An 18,523-nucleotide genomic window follows, 5' to 3' on the forward strand; every position below is an offset into this window, starting at 1 on the left:
ATCTGGAAGCAAAGGTGTGTTTAGGCTGGTCCTGAGGGTGCATTTAGGGCCCTGTCTTACACTGTCTTACCTAATCCTTCCTAGGAAAGTGAGCAGCATTGCTACTTAGACCAAAATCCTTCCCAGCCTGCAGCCACAGGCAGCCGCAAGAGCCCTTGCTGCAGAGAAGCGAAGCAGAAGTGACTTGGGTGGTTGCTGCGTGGCATGCTGCTTCCTGTGGCACAGCCAGCCCCGTGCTGCTCGGGAAGTCACGCAGTGGGAGCAAGGCAGTGCCTGGGAGCCTGCCTCCAGGTCCCCACTAGCAGAAGCAGGACGAGCTGCAGAAGCTCCAACGGCAGCTGTAAGACACCTGCAGGCACCGAAGCCTCCCCCAGCTGGAGGCAGGGGAGGATCAGGCGCAGGAGAGAGCTGAGCACTTGCATAGCCTTTGGCACCTAAGCCCTGGATTTGGCAGCAGCTAGAGGAAGCAGCTTTGGGGCGAGGAAACATTTTGGTGTGAGCTGGCTGGTGAGTCACTGGACAAACGCACCCCTGCTTTGTGCTGCCACCCCCGGGAGAGGGACTTTGTGCAAGTGCTGGAGATGAGCTTCTCCCTGGGAGCGTGGTGCAGCCCCGTGACGGTACAGAGAGGTAGGGAGACCTCTGTCCCCACAGATTTCTGAGGTGAGGCCAGAAAGAGCTGTGGCTGATCAGGGCTACTGCTGGCAACAGACCTGCTTGAAGCAGGAGGCTGGGCTGTAGACCCCCAAAGACTCCTCACCGCTGCCCTGCCTGGGTGCTCGGGCAGAGTTGAGTCAGCACATTCTTAGAAGCCTTTAATTTTTGCTTGCTGCTTTTTTGCAATCTGGTGATAGACTCTCCCATCAGCTGGACAGCAAAGCAGTACTTGGTGTTGACAGGAATGCTTACAGACCCTCAGAAATTATTTTCTACTGTCCCTTTGGAGGCTGGTAATGAATCATGTCACTGGCTGAGAAAAAGGAAAATATGAAGCCCTCTGTTGCTATTTCCTGTCCCAGATTACAGAGCAAGCTGCACAGAGAATCAGAGCTGTGGCTCTCACATCCTGTGGTCAGACGGATATATCAGGCTTACTGTCTGCAACTCAACATTTCTAGTTTCTCCTCATCTGTGGGATTTCCTGGTTGCTTAGGAGTGGGAGTCTGCAGCAAGGCAGCACCGGCAGGAAAGCGCAGAGCCCAGCGGCTGCTGCCTCAGGAGGAGCCACCCTGCCTTGCTGAAGCCCTGCTTTTGGGGTGGGGAAACACCAGTGCCACCGGCTCTGTGCCGAGGAGCAGTGACAGGTGTAGCTCTGGGGTGTTTCACTGCTGATTTGGACTTTGTCCTGAGTCAGGGCTGAGTAGCCAGGCAGGTGCCGATGGTGTGCGTTGAACCCACACGAAGGGCAGCTGGACAGGAGGGATGAGGGCAGCACTGTGTCCCTGAGGGGTGGCTCTCCAGGGCTGAACCTGCCCAAACCAGCCCTCCAGCTGGCTAGATCTGAACGGTCCACTCAGCTTCCACAACAGTTCTGCCTTTCACTGTTGCTCTCCTTTTTAGGTTGTTCACCATGAAAGTGGCTGTTCTCCCTGTCCTGTGGCTGTGGCTGTTGGAGGCAGAAGGCAGGTGCTTCTTCAATCGCATTCAGGAGCACTGTGTGTGCTACAGCCTGTCCCAGGAAAGCCTAAGCAGCATCATCCGGTGCCTCCCAGCCTCTGTCGTGGAGTTTTACGGGGGAGAGCTGAAGACATATGTAGACTTCCCCATCAGAAACCTGAACCCCTCCGCCATTGACATGCTGGGCTCCCTTGTCATCAGGAAAATAATTGTTGGTGATCTCCTGGTGCCTGAGGTGCTCCTTGCCCAAGTCCTGAGGTTCTTCTCCTACACCCAGGTGCAGGAACTGGTGTTTGAGAACTGCATTTTCGATGGGAGAGGCAACTGGAATAAAATGGATGGCCAGAACTTGCCCATATTGTCCCTGCACTTCCACAACGTGACATCTGCCCCACTGACAGGCCGTGAGCAGGACTTCTCTAGTCTGAGCAGCTGGCTGGAGACCCTACAGGAGCTGGCTGTCACTGGCTCCCATGTCACCAGCCTGCCCTGTGGCATCGGAAGGGTGTTCAGAGCTCTGCGGTACCTGAACATGGCACAAAACAGCCTTGGGGATGAGAGCTTGATGCCCGCCTTCTGTAAAGGGGCTTTCCCTCAGCTCCAGGTACTGAGTCTGCAACGCAATAACCTAACGTCCTACCATGGTGTGTGCAGAAGCATTCAACTGCTGCATGAGCTCCAGCATCTAGATCTCAGCCAGAACCAGCTCATAGCAGACCTGTCTGCCTCTTGTCAGTGGCCAGTGTCCCTCCAAATTTTTAACTTGTCCAACACTGGCTTGGATGAAGTCCTCACACCTCTGCCTCCCAGTCTAGAAGTGTTGGACATGAGCTGCAACCACCTCCATGCTGTAGACATCTCCCTCAGCTCCCTGAAGAAGCTATTCCTGAGCCAAAACATGCTGCAGGCTGCCCCCTCCATCAGGAATTGCCCCATGTTGGACACCCTCCACCTAGACAATAACTCGATTAGAGAGCTGCCATGGGATGAGGTGAAGCTCTTGGGACAGCTGCGGGATGTGGCTGTGGCTAACAATCCCTACAATTGCTCATGCTCCGGGGCTGGGGGGCTCCAGGCACTGGTGAGCATGGGGCACCTTGGGCAGGGCTGGCCCCAGGACTACACGTGTCACTCCCCACCTCACTACCAGGGCAGGCTGGTGAAGGACGTGCAAGTCTCGGTGCTGCAGTGTAACAGTGCTGCAGTGATTGCCCCTGTATGCATTGCCCTTGCCCTGTTTGGCGTGGCTGGGGTCATCTGCTTGCTCAGATCCAGGCCCAGGCTCATCCGGCCCTGATGCAGAGTGTGAAGGGGACATGTGACCATTCCCACCAGGGCTTCCCCACAGGGGCTCAGCTCCAGGGGCTGCGAGGCCAGGAGTTCCATGGGAAGTCTCACAAGACCCCTCAAGTGCTGGTGGGGAGCTCTCTCAGTCCCCTCAGCCCAGACTCCCCTGTGGTGCAGGACTGTCTCCCAGCATTATCCCACGGTGGATGTGGCTTTGCCCATCCAAGTTTTGGGGAAACCCCCAAGCAAAGCCCCTTGCCATGCTCTGTCCCATGACTGCACCCTCCCAGAGGGTTTTTCCTTATGGCCATCCATGACTCCTCAAGCCTGAACACGCACCTATTGCCCCTGTGAATCATCTGCCCTGGACAGGGGGAGTTCAGCTCTATCATATTTGCACCACTGCAGGCAGCACTCAGATGCCCCAAGCCTGACTGGGGCCTGGTGGTCCCCATCCAGAGCACCCCGCAGCCTTGTATCCCTGTGCCCCCAAGCCCAGACACCCTTGCAGCCTCCACAGCCTCTCTGCTGACCCTCCACCTATCCTCACCTGGGGCCATGGGTGGGGAGGATGTCTGGTTTGCAAGGGTGTTTGCCTAACAGCTATTCAGCATAAGAGAAAACCCACAAAAGACAGGAACATGAATAAATGAAACACCCCCGTACACAAATGCTAATGAGCGGGAGGTAACAGAGGCAGCAACCAAGACCTGAGCTCTCAAGGCACTGGCGGATGAACTCCCCAAGTGTGACCTTGAAGAGGTTTAGCTAGAAACTTCTTAAGTGATAAGAAGAAAAGTTTTTTTTGCATTTCAGGTGATTCAGAAAATGTCTCATAGGAAAGAGAGCATTGATTATGTGATGCTGAGGGAGATCGGGGGCATGCAAACCTTACTGGGGAATGCTTACGGGAAGGATCAAAGGGAGGATCACAGTGGGTGGGTGGGGAAGGAACAAGCATGGGAAAACAGGGATGGGGGAGAAGGGGGCTGGTCATAGGTAGGCAATGCTTGCCTGGCCAAGCCCTGCACTTTGTCCCCATGGTCTGTCCTGCCTTCTCATTAAAATCTATTCCTGGGTATTTTCTGTGTCAGCTCACTCTCTGTTCTGTTTGTGCACGTGTGCCTGTCACCTGAGAGCAAACACCGGCTGGGCTAGCTGGTGGGTGAGAAACCAGAGTGTGGAAAGACCCAAGGCTGGAGCTGGAGAGTGGCTAAACAGGGCCCAGGGTCCAGCTGTGGATCTGTGATGGCATTGGGGTCTGCCATGCGTTTGAGGGCACACGTGTGTGCACCTGCCTGTGGGCCAAGGCTGGGGCTGTGGGGCTGTGCCACCAGCCCACACCAGCCCTGAGCAGCTAGAGAGGAGGGATGGGGCCATGCTGCCTGTGTGCTTGTGTTCATGGGAGCACCGTTGGTGGTTAGACGGTGCTAGCAAAGGCACTGCTCTGCTTGTGTTGACATGTGTGGACATGTGTACACCATGTGTCTGCATTTGCATCTTGGGAATTTGCGCTCAGCCGTGCTATTGGCTGGACCTGGGAAGAGGGAGCAGCAGCTGCTGTCTCCTGTCTAATAGATGAAGAAGGAGAAATCCCTGTCCCTCTGAATCATAGGATTTACTTTCCCTTAGCAGCACCCATGTGAAGCACAACCTCACCCCTTGCTCTGCTCCTGATGAAGCCCCCAGTGTGGCTTGCTCCATTTGCAATGACAACTCATGTCCAGCCTGGTGTCACCCTCATGCCTGAAGACATTTGGGCAGGCAGGGGCTCAGGGAGGCAGGGGCAGTGTTGTAATCTCATTCTATAGAGGGAATGGTGGCAGACAGAGGGACACATGTGCATTCTCCTCATTGTGCCTGGTCCTGTCCAAGTGCAAGGGGCAGGGGCTGTCCTGGCACCTCCTGTCTCCAACAGTCTGTGTTTCTACAGACCAGAGATCCTCAGCTTCAGGATTTCCTTTTGTGCTTTCTTGGTATGACTGATCAGTAGTAAATGTAATTCTGTGGTTTGTGGTTGCTTCTTGTGCGTAGAAAACCTTTGTGATAGTCCGAGGTCCCTCATCTCCCATCCCCGCCTTGTAAAGATGTCCCTCTTGGAGCCAGGAGCATGCTAATGATGTGAGCAGGTCCAGGCACCCACTTGGCTCCCATGGTCCCACTAACTCCTTGGCCAGCAGGGCTCATCCTCTGGAACACGGTGCCTCCAGGCTGGGCCTGTCTCTGCCCGTCTCTGCCCACATGACTGTGCTCAACGCCCATTAATGCAGGGAAACAGGATCCTCCCGTGTAACCCCATCCCCTGCCCTGTCTGAAACAGCAGCTTAAGGGCTGCTGCTGCTGAGCTGGCCATGGATGCTGGAGAGGTGAGTGCCATCATGGGGGATGTCACAGGGTGGTTTGGAGGGATCTGTCCCTTGCCTCCAGTGCGGCATGGCTTTGCAATGCCCAGGGTTTTGTCCAGCTCCTGGCAGGTGCTGGGTGCATGGGGCAGGACACGGCTCATTCCCCTGCTGCCCCATGTCCCAGCAGGCCAAGCAGGATGTCTGCTCATGAGCAGCTGTGGGACCCCACCAGGCAGCAGGTAGCAATGGAGCTTCAGGCACCTACAGCATCCCAAGTGCCTTCAGCCTGAACACCCATGCCAGGCAACTGGGCCAGGGTGGCAGCCACAGCTGTGGTAGCACTGGGACCACTGGCCACACTGGTGGGCCTGTCCTGGGCAGTATTGACAGGGAGGGGGTGTCCTGTCCGCCCTGGTGACTCTGAGGACCGTGGTCATAGTGAGAGGGCTTGGGGATGATGTGAAGCTCTGGGACCTGGCCGCAGGCTGCAGGGAGTAGACAGAGCTGGGGTAGGTGGGGCTGACCCCCCTGCACCACCCCACTCCCAGTGTTTTTAGGGCTGGGAGAAAGCTGGGTGAGCAGCAGTGAAGACCCCATGCAGCTTCTCTTTGCTGGGAAGGAGGTCCAGGTGAGAGTGGCAGGGATGTGGGTGTCGATGGGATGAGGGTCCCTGGGGAAGCAGATGGAAGCAGGGGGCTCTGTCCTAGCCACCTCCCATGCTTGGGACCCTGATGGGTGCTGAGGTCTTAAGCTGATCCTGCCCTACACCCCTATGGGCCCCTCTCTTGTGGGGGGTTCCTAGGGGTTACCAGATAGCAGGGGAAGGGTGGGGATCTTCCCCCACCCCTGCCTATACAGTCCTTCATGGCACCCTGCCACCTCCATCCCAGTGTGCCCAGTCCATCTCTACCTTGCACTGGTCAGACTGGGACAGGGGAAAGCTGAGCATTATCACTCTCCTTCCCTTGTGCCAGGACAGCTGCTTGACTGTTGATGGCGTCTTCTGCTTGGATGCAGGACAGGTATTGTGGGCCCCAGGTCCTTCTTCTGCACACCTGTCCCCAGCCAGATGAGCCAGGGACATGCTGGCCCAAGCTGTGGGCTGGGGCACCCCGCTGCTGTCTGGGGACACTGGGTACCTCTTCCAGCTCCTCAGGTGTCACAGGCAGCAATGGGGACCCGGGGCTGAGTTGTATGTCTGGCTCTGCTGGTGTTGTTCACCTGTTCCCTATTTCCTCTTGGGTGCTGGGACATGGCTGCCACACTGTGCCTTACTGCCTGTGCTGTGCTCTCTGTGGCATGCTGTGCACCACTGTGCTGTGCCCTGCCATGCCATGCATGCTGTGCACCTACACCATGCCATCCACACTGGGCTACCTGTGCTGTGCTACCCATGCCATACTACCTGTGTGGTGCTACCCAATCCATGCCAATGCCCTCTGTGCTGGGCCATCTGCACCACGTTGTCTGTGCCATGCCATCCCTGCTCTGCTGGCTACGTCCCTCCTACCAGGAGAAGGTCTTGGGGTTGGCAAGACCCCAGCTGACCCTGGTTCCCCTTGGCTACAGCATGTCCCTATTGCTGTGGGACCCCCATGGCCCTGCGACTCAGCTATCCTTCCAGAGTATCGTCTGGCAGGTGAGGGCACAGGGCATGGTAGGGCACAGGTGACAGTACAACCGCACATTGCTGGGCTCCTGGGTTGTCCAGCTGACCCCATTCCAGCTGGTATGGGTGTGAGACCCAGCCACAGCTGCCAAGAACCAATGGCTGCCAGCTTGACTGGCTTGTCCCCAGGTGATTAACACCATCTTCCAACAGCTGGAGGCCTTGTGGGGCGATGCACAGAGCCTGCAGACTGTTAGCCTGGTCCAGGTAGGGCAGGAGCAGGGCAGGCCAGGGTGCCCTGGGGTGGGGGTCCCATTCCCTCTCTGCCACCAGCCAGGCCCTGGTCTGCCAAGGGGCATATATTGCCCCAGTACTAGCATCCAGTCCCCTATGCCGGAGGGTGACAAGGGGCTGGAGACCTTTGGATCCCAGGTTTTCTCACCTCTTTGCAGGACTTCCCAGGCATGGGAAGCCTCGGCTGCCCATGGGGCGTCTCCCAGGCTCCAGCAACATGGTGGGAACAGGAGAGCCCTCTAACACCCTCCTGCCCGCCTCACAGCTGGGCTTTTCCTGCCAACCACTGCTCCCTGTGACCTAAAGGTCTCCCCAGTGTGTCCTTGCTTGGCACAGGAGTAATGCCAGCCCCTGTCAGCAGCCTGGGCCCTGCCCTTTGGCCCCAGGATGCTGCCAGAGACCTGCCAAGCTCCACACAGGGTTTGGGTGTTTTCCAACCAAGCTGGGAGCTGACCTTGAGATCTCTCCCTTCTCAGGCCTTACATATAGATAGCTATGAGCAATCTGGGTCCCTGGTGAGCGTGGGATGCTAGCAGCCCCCTCTTTCTGCCCCCCTGCTTAATACAGCCCTGTTCCAGGTCTGTGCCCATGACACAGCCTGGGACCTGCTCCATCCTGATGGACGAGCCCTGCAAGTGATGGATGTCACAGCCCTGGGCCTGTAGGTACTTGATGCCCCATGGTCGGGCTGGTACTCCTAGGGGGCTGGTACCCCAATGTCAAGTGTGAGGCTGGGCAGGGAGCATGGTGCCCAGACAGGGAGCCCAGGCATGCAGGAGGTGGTTGGACATGGTCCTCCTCGCTCACCCTTGTCTCCCTCTGCTTCCAGGATAGTGGAGGAGGCAACAGAAATTGCCATGCCTGATGCCCAAGCTGCCACCGGGTGTCCACAACTGGTGCTATCCCAGCACTGTTCCAGGGGTGTGTGCAGCAGCCCCCTGCAGATGGGCACTCAGCCATGCAGGGGTGAGGGATTCAGCAGATATCCTGCAGGGTCGGGAAGGGTTGGCCCATAGAGTGCTGGGGCTGCTTCCAGGCACCGCTGCAACCCAACTCCTGCGCTGGCCTCTCCCCAGCACTGGCAGCCTCTTCACTCTTACCGTGGAGTGGGAGCTGGAGGGTGGCAGGTACCAGCGCTCAGCCTTCAGGATCCTGGCATCCCCTGGGGCCACCGGGCTCTGCCCCAAGCTGTACGTACCAGAGCTCTGGCTCTGAGCTGGGACCGAGCCATGTCACCTCTTTGGCACCCCCATAGTGCCTGCTGTGGAGTTGGGGGGACTCAGTACCCAGAGGCGAAGCAGGAGGGACCCTGACACACCAGTGGGAGCCCATGGCTGGGAGCCAAGGGGTTGCCACCACCCCTTGGGAATGTGGGTTTGATCCTAGCATGGCCAACCCGTCCTCGAGCTCCTGTGGGTTGGGGCTCAGCTGCCTGGCACGTGGGTCCCAGCCCCATCCTTCTCCTGGGCTGTCTCTCACCCCATGCCCAAGGGCACCAGCCACCGGCCACCTGCTGCCTGACACTGGCTGCCTGCCCTGGATTGTCAAGCGGCTACTGGAGGGGAACAGCCTGATATTCCTGCTGCCGTGTGTGGCGCTGCCAGGTAGCACCAGGGATGGGGACACTGCTTCTGGGTGCCCCCTCCCTGAGGTTTTCCCCCATCCCACCCCCTGCCTGGCATTTGGTCCCTGGCTGCTGCCCAGGGATACTTGCAGTCACTGGAGGCTGGACACCAGCTCCACTCATCCCCATCAGCCCTGACCCTGGGCCAGGCACCGGCATGTCCCTGTGCTGGTGGACCCCTGTGGCCCCTGCCCAGGGCTTGCTGCTCTCCCAGACACCTCCAGAGAAGAGATCCTGGCGGCCCTGGGGTTGGCTGAGCGGGTGAAGGGGCTGGCTAAGACCATCTCAGCCACATTCTGGGACCCTGTGCAAGAGGTGGCAGCACGCTGGAGGGAGATCTGAGGGCTACGGATGGAGCTGCTGGCTAGAGCTGGCCTCCCTGAGCGGAAGGTGGCCGTGGCCCAGCTGCGGAGAGCCCTGCAGGAGCTGCAGGTGGGAGAATGCCCCTGGCCACCAGATGGGACCAGGATGGCACAGATATCCCCCAGTCAGATCAGTTCTGGGCTCTGTCCTGGTGTTAGAGCTCCTGTACAGCACTCAGGGCAGGTGTTGGGGGCTGCCTGCTGGCAGATGAGATCATGAGGGTGGGATGTGTCCCTGGAGCTGTGCTATGCCTGGAGGTCTCAATCAGCCCAGCAAGGACCCCTAGCCCCCTTTTCCAGGTGCTAAAAAGCCAAAGGCGGGAGAAGAAGCAGGCAGCAGCAGAGGTGCTCAGGACAAGCCAGATGCATCAACCCAGTACCAAGGTGGGCACAGGTCAGGCCATGGACCCCTCATCCAGGGGCAACCCAGGTGAAGAAGCCTTGAATCCTGGTTGCATCCCTATAACATCTCCTTCTCCCACAGGACTGGGTCTCTGCAGGGAATACAGTGCCGGGCCAGCAGCCTGGGACCCAAAAGCCCCTGATCACTGCCAGCCTGGAGCCAGGTCTGGAGCATGGGGACAGGCATGCACTCCACACCTGGGTGGCTGATATGTGGGCACAGAGCATCACTTCACATGTTGGGAAAAGGCTTCCCTTGGGCTAGAAGAGGCCTCAGTCCTTTGTTTAAACTGCTTTTTTCAGCCACACCACGTCATGATCATTCCCCTTCCTTCCCCCCCCACAGGATAGCGTCCCAGTGAGAGCAGCCAGGGCGGGGGGCAGCTGAGCCCTGACGAGCACAGGGCAGGGTCTGCTGGCAGAGCCCTCGGCAAGTGAAGCGCCACAGCCACTGGTGAGTGGGGGCTCACTGGGTTCCTGCCTGCTGCTCCTGGGCAAGAGCAGTGCCCAGGGCCTGCAGCCCTCTGCACCATGTCCCTGGATGCTGTCTGAGCCCACTCTGCTCCCTGCCAGACTGGGAGCCTGTGCCAGCTGTGCCCATCGCTGGACGCCCAGTACGCCCTGCCCAAGGCACAGAAGCAGCAGCTGCAGGCTCAGCGCTGCCTGCTCCTCCAGCGAGAGCTCAGGTACTGGGCAGTGCCGGGCCAGGAGATGAGTGGAGAGGTGGGCACAGGAAAAGCGCCCATCATTGTGGGCTTCAGGTTCCCCTCCTTCCCTGGCACTGCTCTCCATAGGTAGGACACCCCAGGGAGCAGAGACAGCCCAGAGCTGCCCTTTCCTCGTCCTTGTTCCCTGCAGTGGGATGCAGCTCACTGCCAACGGGAGGTGGCTGTGCTAGGCCAGAGCCTGGAGGCAGTGCAGAGGAGGTGGGAGGAGGACAAGTGGGACCAGAAGTCCTTGCTGCAGGGTCACCAGCAGAAGATGCAGGCCTGCAGGCAGCACCTGCTGCAGGTGGTAGGGGAGGGCTGGGGACTCATTTCCAAGCTGCTGGGGCCATGCCAGGCATCCCCACAGGTGCTTCAGGACCAGCAGTGCCCGGCAGAGAAGCAGAGGGATGCCCTGGACTGCAGGCCCAGGCTGCTGCTGCAGGACATTGCAGACCTTGCTGCACACAACCAGCAGCTGCAGGATGCCCAACAGCTGGGCTTGGCCAATGCTGTCTCACAGACACGCTGAGCCAGCATCCCAGGGTGGTGGGGACAGCTGCCCTAGCAGGCAGGCTGGGATCCCTGCAGACCCCTGCCACCTCAACCCCCACTCCTGGAGTGAGCCACTAGCCCCAGCCCTGATGTCAGGGGACCAGCCAGGCCCAGCTACAGCAGTTACACAGGGCAGGGCCTCCCACCCTGCCTGCTGAGAGCTGATCCCTGCAGAAATCTGGCCCCAGGGAGGGGGCTTGCTATCAGAAGAGAGGGGAGCACTTCACCCCTCTGATCCCACAGGAAAAACCACGCTCTGCTGCTGGGCACCTGCCTGCAGGAGCATAGGCTCAGGTACAGCCCTGCAGGAGCAGCAAGGTGGGCACAGTGGGAGGGCTGGTGGCCCCCAGATGGTGCCATGTGGAATAAAGCAGGTGCCTCTCACCAATATGTGTTGTCAGTCTCAGATGTGCCCCTGGCCCCCAAACCTCTGTCAAGTGCAACAGATGCCTTCCTGCAGGGAGGACAGACACACACAACATGCTGTTGAACCGTAACTTTAATAACCCTGGCCAGAACCAGCAGTGACTTCTGCCTGCCAGGAGCTCACCAGCTCAGCATCAGTACACATTTGGGTGCCATTTCCCAGTGAAACAGTTCCCACATCCCCCCATTCCCCATCTGCTCCACACAGGGCAATGACACCATGCCCAAGAAGGGGAAACAGAGCCTGAAGACAGTAGCCCTTCAGCCAGAGGCTGCAGCAAGGAGAGGGCTGGAAAACTGCAGAGGTGGGAGAGAGTCCTGGACACAGTGCGAGGGTCTCCAGGCGGCAGCACCTGGCCTCGTGCAGACAGTGGGGGGAAGCACCATCCACAAGAGCCAAAAAGGCGTCAGACCAATGCAGGGCTGCCTGCACACAGATGAGCCTGTAGCACAGTGGAGCTAACCGCTGCTGGAGCATTTACAGCCACAAAAGCAGGTGCACTCTGGTGTGGGGAAGAGGGGGGAAACAACCTGAGAATGTAACACGCCATATGAACAAGGGGCTCAGGACCCACCCTTGAGACTGGGCACAAAGCCTGGCTGGGCTGGGGCAGGGCCCAGCTTACCCCCTGGAAACAGGGCCAGGGCACCCCCTCCTCAGCCCTCCTCCTCTGGGAGGTCCCTGCTAGTTGTGCGTGCACCCACCAGTAATGGTTCCCCATGAACACCAGTGTGGGGAGGCCGGTGGCCTGGGCACCACCCTGCTCCTAATACCAGCCCCAGCACAAACACTAAACACCCCTGAGGAACAAGTAAAGGCTGCCCTGGAGCATGCAGGGGCAGGAAGACAGCAGCTACGTCACCCCATAGTACAAGTGAACAGCAAGGCCAATGCATGAGACAGCAACGAAGAAGAGGAGGGTGAGCTGCAGATTGAAAAGGGTGACAGACAGGAGGGCATTGACCAGGATAGAGCAGGAGATCACGAAGAGCCTGGTGATGTTACTACTGTGCTTCATAACCACAGACATGATCAAACCGTTCAAGGCCTGGCTGACCACAATCACCAGCACCCAGGAGGAAAAGCCCTCCAAGAAACTGCCCTCTGTGCTGCTCCAGAAGTAGCCGATTAAGTTGAGTAGGACCCCAAAGAAGTAAAGGAAGAGGTTCTGAAGGCTGAGAGGCAGTGCCTGGGTTTTCAGGATGGCTTCCGTGTAGACAGCAGACAAGCCCGATATCAGGCAGTACACCAAGATCAGCAGCAAACCCACCAGTGTGATGTGCAGCTGCATCTTGGAGGGGCTGCCAGGATCCTGCAGGCCACCACAGCTGTAGCTCACCCCAGCAGCCACCAGCAGGAAAAGAGCCAGCCATTTGCGCATGCTCAGTCTTTGTCGCAGGAAAAGACTGTAGAGGAGCGCAGTACTGACGATCTTTAAGTTACTCAAGATCTGGTAGGTGCTGGGATCCATGAAGAGCTGCATATGAACCACCAGGTTGTTGTTGGCAGCATAGAGCAGGGCAGAGAGGGCGAAGGGGGCAACATGGTGCCATGACACAGTAACTCCTAGCAGCTCCCGGTCCCAGGTCAGCAGGAACACGAGGGAGAACACCAGCTTTGTCAGCTCAACGAGAACCACAACGGATGTGGAGCTGAAGGGGATCCTCCCGTCCACCTTGCATCGGGTCAGGAGGGGAGCATGAGAGCCATATATGGCTATGGATGAGACCAGCATCAGTCCCCACAGCCCCCTCCGCAGCACCCAGTTTGTAGAGCCAGCAGCATTACCAAACATCACCATTTTCAGGCAGTAGCCAGCAAGGGTGAGCTGCTATCAGTGCAGAGGAAGCCAGACAGACTTGCACCCTAGAACATTCAAGGAGAGACCAAATACCATGAATTTAATGAGCCTGATTAAAACAGGATGTCACCTGCTACATTTATGATGCCGCAGAAGAGAATGGTTTTGTCTTTCATTAGGAAGAGAACTACAAGCCTCCCCAGGAAGCCACACAAAGCATGTTCCTAAGGCAAAGCACGCACTTGGCGGAAGGGCGTACAGGTGGTGAGCATGATGGCACGTCCCAGGCATGTCCTTTCAGTCTGCAGCAGCACAGGGAGAGAGATGAGGGGAAAAGGCAGCTGGCAAACTGTCAGCCACCAGCGCTTCCAAGCCACTGTGAGTTAGCAGAGTAATCCACTGCCACGATGCTCTAATAAATACCCATAACCAGACCCACTGGTGTCTCACAACGAAGTGGTGGAAAGCCCTTTTCCAGTGGAAAAGAACGCTGTACGTGACGTGCCTCTGAAAGCCCTAGGCACCTTCCGCACCTGTTAACTAAGGAGTACCATTCCTACAATCGCTGCTGCCGAAGGGCTTCTCACTAGTCCCGACCCTTTTTCAGTGAATTGAAATAGTCCCGGACTGTCTTTTCAACATTGGGAACGCTGTAGTTCTGAGCAGCGTATATCCCGGTGCAGGTCCCAGCCACAAATCCCAGGACAGCCGAGAAGCGAAGTCTGGCTACCAGGTAGCCCGCCAGGAAGCCTTTGAGAAAGGGCGAGGCCAGCAGGGAACCATCCTGAGGAGAAGAGCAGAGTGAGGAGGCTGCTGGGCAGGGCGGGCCTGTGCCGGGCACGCACAGCGCGGGGGGTTTTACCGAGCCCCCTCACGCCGGGGGGCCGGGCCGAGCGGCAGGAGCCGCGCGTTACCTGCCCCACACCAGCGTGGACCTCGTCCTCCACCCTGCGCTGCAAGCTCTCCAGCTGGTCCTTCAGGAAGGCGAGGTCCTTCAGCTTGGGCAGCGGGTCCTGGGGAAGACACGCTGGCTGCGCCCGGTCTCGCCTCGGCAGCACCCCGGCACCGGGGACCCACCCGGCGCCCCCTCAGCCCCTGGCCCGGCCCCTCCCGCCGCGCCGCTGCCCCGCTCACCTTATCGTCCGCCATCTTCGCCGCGCAGGCGCCGCTGATTGGGCGGTGGGCGGTCACCTGACACTGCCGCACCCCTCACCGCCGCCATCTTGAGGCGGGGCGGGGGCGGGTGGGTTGCCGCCATCACGGTGGGGGCTGCCGCCTTCCTCCCGGGGCCCGGCCCTGGCCCCTGGGCCGCTGCCGGGCCTCGCAGAGCAGCGAGAACCCCCCGAGCTTCACGGCCGCGGTCTGGGCTCCTCAGGGCCCGGCTGCCTTCCCGCCGTGTGGGGTGGCTCTGGCTGCTGCTAGTGTTGCCCCACGGAGTGGTGGCTGGTGCTGGGGAAGGAGACCCCAAGGGCACCGCTGGGCCCCGTGTGCGCGGGAGGGAACGGCCTCAGTGGCCCTGGAGTGGGGTTGGGGGCAGCTGCTTGTGCCTGTGGCCCAGCTGTGCCCTGAGCAGCAGGTGAGAGGCGCAGGGGGTGCGTGGCCTGGCCTGGCCTAGCTGGGGCACAGGGGCCTTCGGCCTGGGTGGGTGCGCACGTGCATGCCCGTTCTCAGAGGGATCGCTCCACGTGACTCCCGCTGCCAGGGCCTGTGGGTCGGGCCGGTGCTCGCCCTGGCCAGCACAGGGTGTGCTCCTTGCCCTGGGCCAGCAGGCTGGCAGAGGGGACCCCAGCGACTTGCCTGAGCTGGGCTCGGTGTTTGGGAGCTCCCTTGGTTCTGTCCCAGGGGGTGCTGCCGTGGTGCTGGGGTTTGGCTGCGGCACTGGGGCAGCCCCACGTATTGTTGCACTTCTGATTACCCCACCTGCCCCTTTTCCCCACCCAGGCAACGCTCTGCCTTGGGGTGCCAGTCACACCCTAGTGGGAGCGACATACCCTGACACTGAGTTTGTTCAGGTCTGAGGAGGGAGCAGCAGAAGATGAGCAGCGGGCTGAGCCCAGCCTTAGGGCCACTGCCTTTCATTTGTTCCTGCTTCCTGAACTGAAGAGGGAAGCAATGGGGGGTCCCTGATGGTGGAAACTTTAGTCTTCCTCTGCCCTTGTGCTTCATGCCTGTGAGTGCTTTGCTGTGGCTTTTCAGCATAGCTCAGAAGCTAGCTGAGGTGACAGCAAGTTGTACAGGGCTGTGGCTGAGGGAATCCCTTGCTGGTCTGTTTGCCTCTACCTACAGCCTCCCAAAGATGCTGTCATCTGCTTGTGGGCAGGGGCTGCTGTCAGAAGAGGGGATATGTGAAGAAAAATGCCAGGGAACCACATGGAGTGAAGGCAGTTGAGTGAGAGAGAAAGTCCAGAGCTGCGGTTCAAAGGAAGCACTGTCAAGGCTGGCAAGGCCCAGCTGTGCTCCCAGGCTGCTGGGACTTGCCACTCCGCAGGAATTGTGACAAATGCATGTTTCAGATGCTTGGGTAACAATTTTGTTAAAAATTGGGATGTTGGGTTTTATGTACATGGTACCCCCATGGATGCTGCACCTTTAGGTGTGAATTTTCAGAGCTGTGCACTAAAACAGGAAGCATGCAAGAGCATCAAGACTGTGAAGGCATCTGGGCTGTTGGGCTGCTGGCTCTCAAAATTAATTTAGACACATTCCCCGTTTATATTATACTGCTCCCACTGAGAATAGGAAATGAAAGGGACTGTGCAGTCAGTAGCAGGTGCAGCATGAAGCAGAGGCAGTTAATTAATAGCCAGTTTAAGTAAGAGATGTGAGCATCCCACCGTCACTGGTTTCCTTGCTTTGCAGGATGCCAAGATTTAACCATAGATAAGCGTGAACTTCGTGAACCTGCCGTTTTCCTCAGTCACTTCAAACAAGCCCACTTTCAAGCAGGTGTTTAACTGCATGAAAGGAAAAAAAATAAATTGGTGTGATTGCAAGGGTCTGTCTTGGAGCACAACCACAAAACTTGGGAAGTGCAGGCTGGCTTCGTAAATGTGAATGGTGCTAAAAAGCAACACTTGAGGGCAGCGTAGCACTATTGAACAGTCGTTGCTGCTCAGCTGTAGCTATTTCCTCAGGGAAAGTGCCAACCTCACAAGCACTTTTCTGCAGCAAGGCCATGTCCGGATTTTTCTCCGTTGAGGCACGCAACCCTGCCTGGCTGGCATGCACGCCTGTTTGCCGATAATTTGGTTTAGTTCAGCCTCATGAAGTGACCACCGTTGCACAAGTCTGTTGTAAAGCATCATCATGCTCAAAGTATTCTGCACAGTTAACCGGACTGACTTGCTCTTTGGGAATTACATGGATACAAGATTTACAGATACAAATAAAACTAAGTCCTGATAAATCTTTCTAGCTCTTGTCAAGCTTCCGATGAGCTGAATGATGGTGCCTGCTGCCACTGTCATTTACAGGGACAGGCTTTTGGTAATTATATAGACACTAACCTCTCAACCCCAAAATGCAGCAGTAAAACAGAGGAACTCTCCTTTAGCCTTAAACCCAGAGTCACAAAGATGTCAGCATCAGCAGGGAGTTATGTGCAAAAGAGGTAGGATCCAAAAAAAACCACCAAAGAACACTTGGGAAAGGCAGCTCCTTAGAGCTGCTGCCCTGCTTTTGGCAGACTGCAGCCTCATGGGCAATGTGTTTGCCCTCCCAAAGGATGCTCATGTGCCTGATGCCAGGCTGGTGGTGAGCGCCCAGCACTCCTGCTGACTTCTGCCATCCACCATGCCCCTGTGGGATGGAAATGGCTCCTAAGCCAAAAACATTTCTCATCCTAAACCTAGCAAAGGCAAGGCAGCTTTCAGCTCCATTCTCTTCTTTAAATATTGGTCCATGTAGCTGAAGTCAGCCTGAAAATTTCTGGGACTTCCAGTACAGTGATACACACATCCATCCAGAGAGATTTTGGGCTGTAATAGAAATGCAAGTTCCATAAAAAGAATTCCTAAACCAAAAGGCTAGAATTTGGGAGCACTCTCTCCATCCTCCCCATCCATCTGACCCAGACAATTGCTGTATTTGTGCAGTGCGTCAGACTGCACTGGTGTCTTTTCATTCCAGGTAAAGAAGATGTACAAGAGCAGGGGTAAAGACACTGTTGTAACAGGCACATGCATCTCCTGCAGAAGAACTGAAGATCAGTTTTTCTAAGTTCATGGTAAAAGCCCAAGCACCTGCTCTGCAGTGGGTCTTTGAGACAACTCACATACCAGCCACCCTGAGGTCAAAAAATATCTGCTGTATGAAGCAGGATGGATGCATCACTACAGGCAGTGATAGTGTTTTCTGGTCACTCGGAAGGAGAAAAGACCAATGTGTGCCTCAGAAAGGACTGCTGACCTGGCTAGGTCTGTAGTTGCAATGAACAGGAGCTGGGCTTATTTACATCCAAATGGCACTAACAAAAGCTGATGGGCAGAGAGCTGAGATGTGAGAAGCCTCCTTCTTGCTACGTCCCAGCTCAGCCCTGGCCCCAGGCCTGGTTGGAGGGAGGGCACAGCCATGCTGTGGCTGGCTCTCTGCCTTGCTCACCTGGACCCTGACTGTGAACCTACCTCCCTGCTTGAGCTTGGACCTACCTCATTGTCACTGCATGGTGGTGGACCTTGGACCTGCTCAGCTCACCTTACTGAGGTATGGTGGCATTGCTGCTCTCTGTGGCTCACATATGGATATGCTGCTCCCTAACGCCTCTGCTACATCCTGAGGGAAGGGGAGAGCTTCTCAGGCTCTGGAGCAGTCTGAGTGTTGGGGAAAAATGTTCAGCAAGACCACCCTGCTGCTGATGGGACTGATGGCTGTGGCTAGCTTTGTTTTTAGCTCTTTGAGGCCTGGGACCCATCAATCCCACTGCAGAGCTGGCTGCAAAGCTCAGCTCCTCATCCCTTACATCTTCCCTGAGTGGAGGAGCAGTGGAGGGAAGGAAAGGTAGGGCAAGAGCAGTGCCACCTCTCACTGCTAAGGGTGCCCTCTGTGGCGCTGTGCTTGCCTTAGCGATGAGCAATAGCTGGGGGTTGTAGCACTGTGTCAGGCGTCACACATGTGATGGTTAGGTTGGGGCCATGCTGCTGTCCCCCACAGCTTATGCTCCAGGGGCCCGTGTTGAAGATGCTCTTTAAATCTGCTTATCACCCCTCATGGGCCTGGTGGTCCCTGCACACTGGGCTCCAGATTGGGGTAGTGCCCGTGTCACTTGCACACCCCTGGCTCCTGCTGGCAGCCGTGGCACTGGAGCATTGCTGAAGCAAGGCTGTGCCTGAGCACTGTGTGATGGCCAGGGACATCCAGGGCATTTGCCCGCTCATGGCAGTGGGCATGGGGCTGTGGGAGGGACGCCACTGCCCTGCTGGTGCATGCCAGCAGTGGGCCAGGCTGCACCTGTGCTGCTGACACCCTGCGGCACCTTCAATTGCCCCAGAAGCTGGAGAT

General features: G+C 57.6%; 3 protein-coding genes across 3 annotated transcripts; 1 reads left to right on the plus strand and 2 right to left on the minus strand.

The window, feature by feature from the left end:
• Positions 1-306: 306 nt before the first annotated feature.
• Positions 307-3,985, plus strand: CD14 (CD14 molecule). Its single transcript, XM_040604924.1, has 2 exons — positions 307-507; positions 1,561-3,985. The coding sequence occupies exon 2, from the start codon at positions 1,571-1,573 to the stop codon at positions 2,912-2,914; it is 1,344 nt and encodes a 447-aa protein (XP_040460858.1). The 5' UTR covers positions 307-507; positions 1,561-1,570; the 3' UTR covers positions 2,915-3,985.
• A 7,295-nt stretch (positions 3,986-11,280) lies between these two features.
• SLC35A4 (solute carrier family 35 member A4) lies at positions 11,281-13,037 on the minus strand. Its single transcript, XM_040604681.1, has one exon. It carries the CDS (start codon positions 13,025-13,027, stop codon positions 12,080-12,082), a length of 948 nt encoding a protein of 315 aa, XP_040460615.1. The 5' UTR covers positions 13,028-13,037; the 3' UTR covers positions 11,281-12,079.
• A 70-nt stretch (positions 13,038-13,107) lies between these two features.
• LOC121092965 (SLC35A4 upstream open reading frame protein-like) lies at positions 13,108-14,248 on the minus strand. Its single transcript, XM_040604683.1, has 3 exons — positions 14,162-14,248; positions 13,942-14,040; positions 13,108-13,811 (listed from the first exon to the last, which is right to left on the minus strand). Exons 1-3 carry the CDS (start codon positions 14,174-14,176, stop codon positions 13,614-13,616), a joined length of 312 nt encoding a protein of 103 aa, XP_040460617.1. The 5' UTR covers positions 14,177-14,248; the 3' UTR covers positions 13,108-13,613.
• Between the last annotated feature and the right edge of the window lie 4,275 nt (positions 14,249-18,523).

Source organism: Falco naumanni, chromosome 8 (genome assembly GCF_017639655.2).
Source record: "Falco naumanni isolate bFalNau1 chromosome 8, bFalNau1.pat, whole genome shotgun sequence".
Lineage (NCBI taxonomy): Eukaryota > Metazoa > Chordata > Aves > Falconiformes > Falconidae > Falco > Falco naumanni.

Excerpts from the sequence above, each read along its gene's own strand:
- CD14 (XM_040604924.1), top strand. The coding sequence starts at position 1,571 with ATGAAAGTGGCTGTTCTCCCTGTCCTGTGGCTGTGGCTGTTGGAGGCA.
- SLC35A4 (XM_040604681.1), bottom strand. The coding sequence starts at position 13,027 with ATGGTGATGTTTGGTAATGCTGCTGGCTCTACAAACTGGGTGCTGCGG.
- LOC121092965 (XM_040604683.1), bottom strand. Across the intron at positions 13,812-13,941 it reads TCCACGCTGGTGTGGGGCAG|GATGGTTCCCTGCTGGCCTC; the intron begins GTAACGCGCGGC and ends TCTTCTCCTCAG.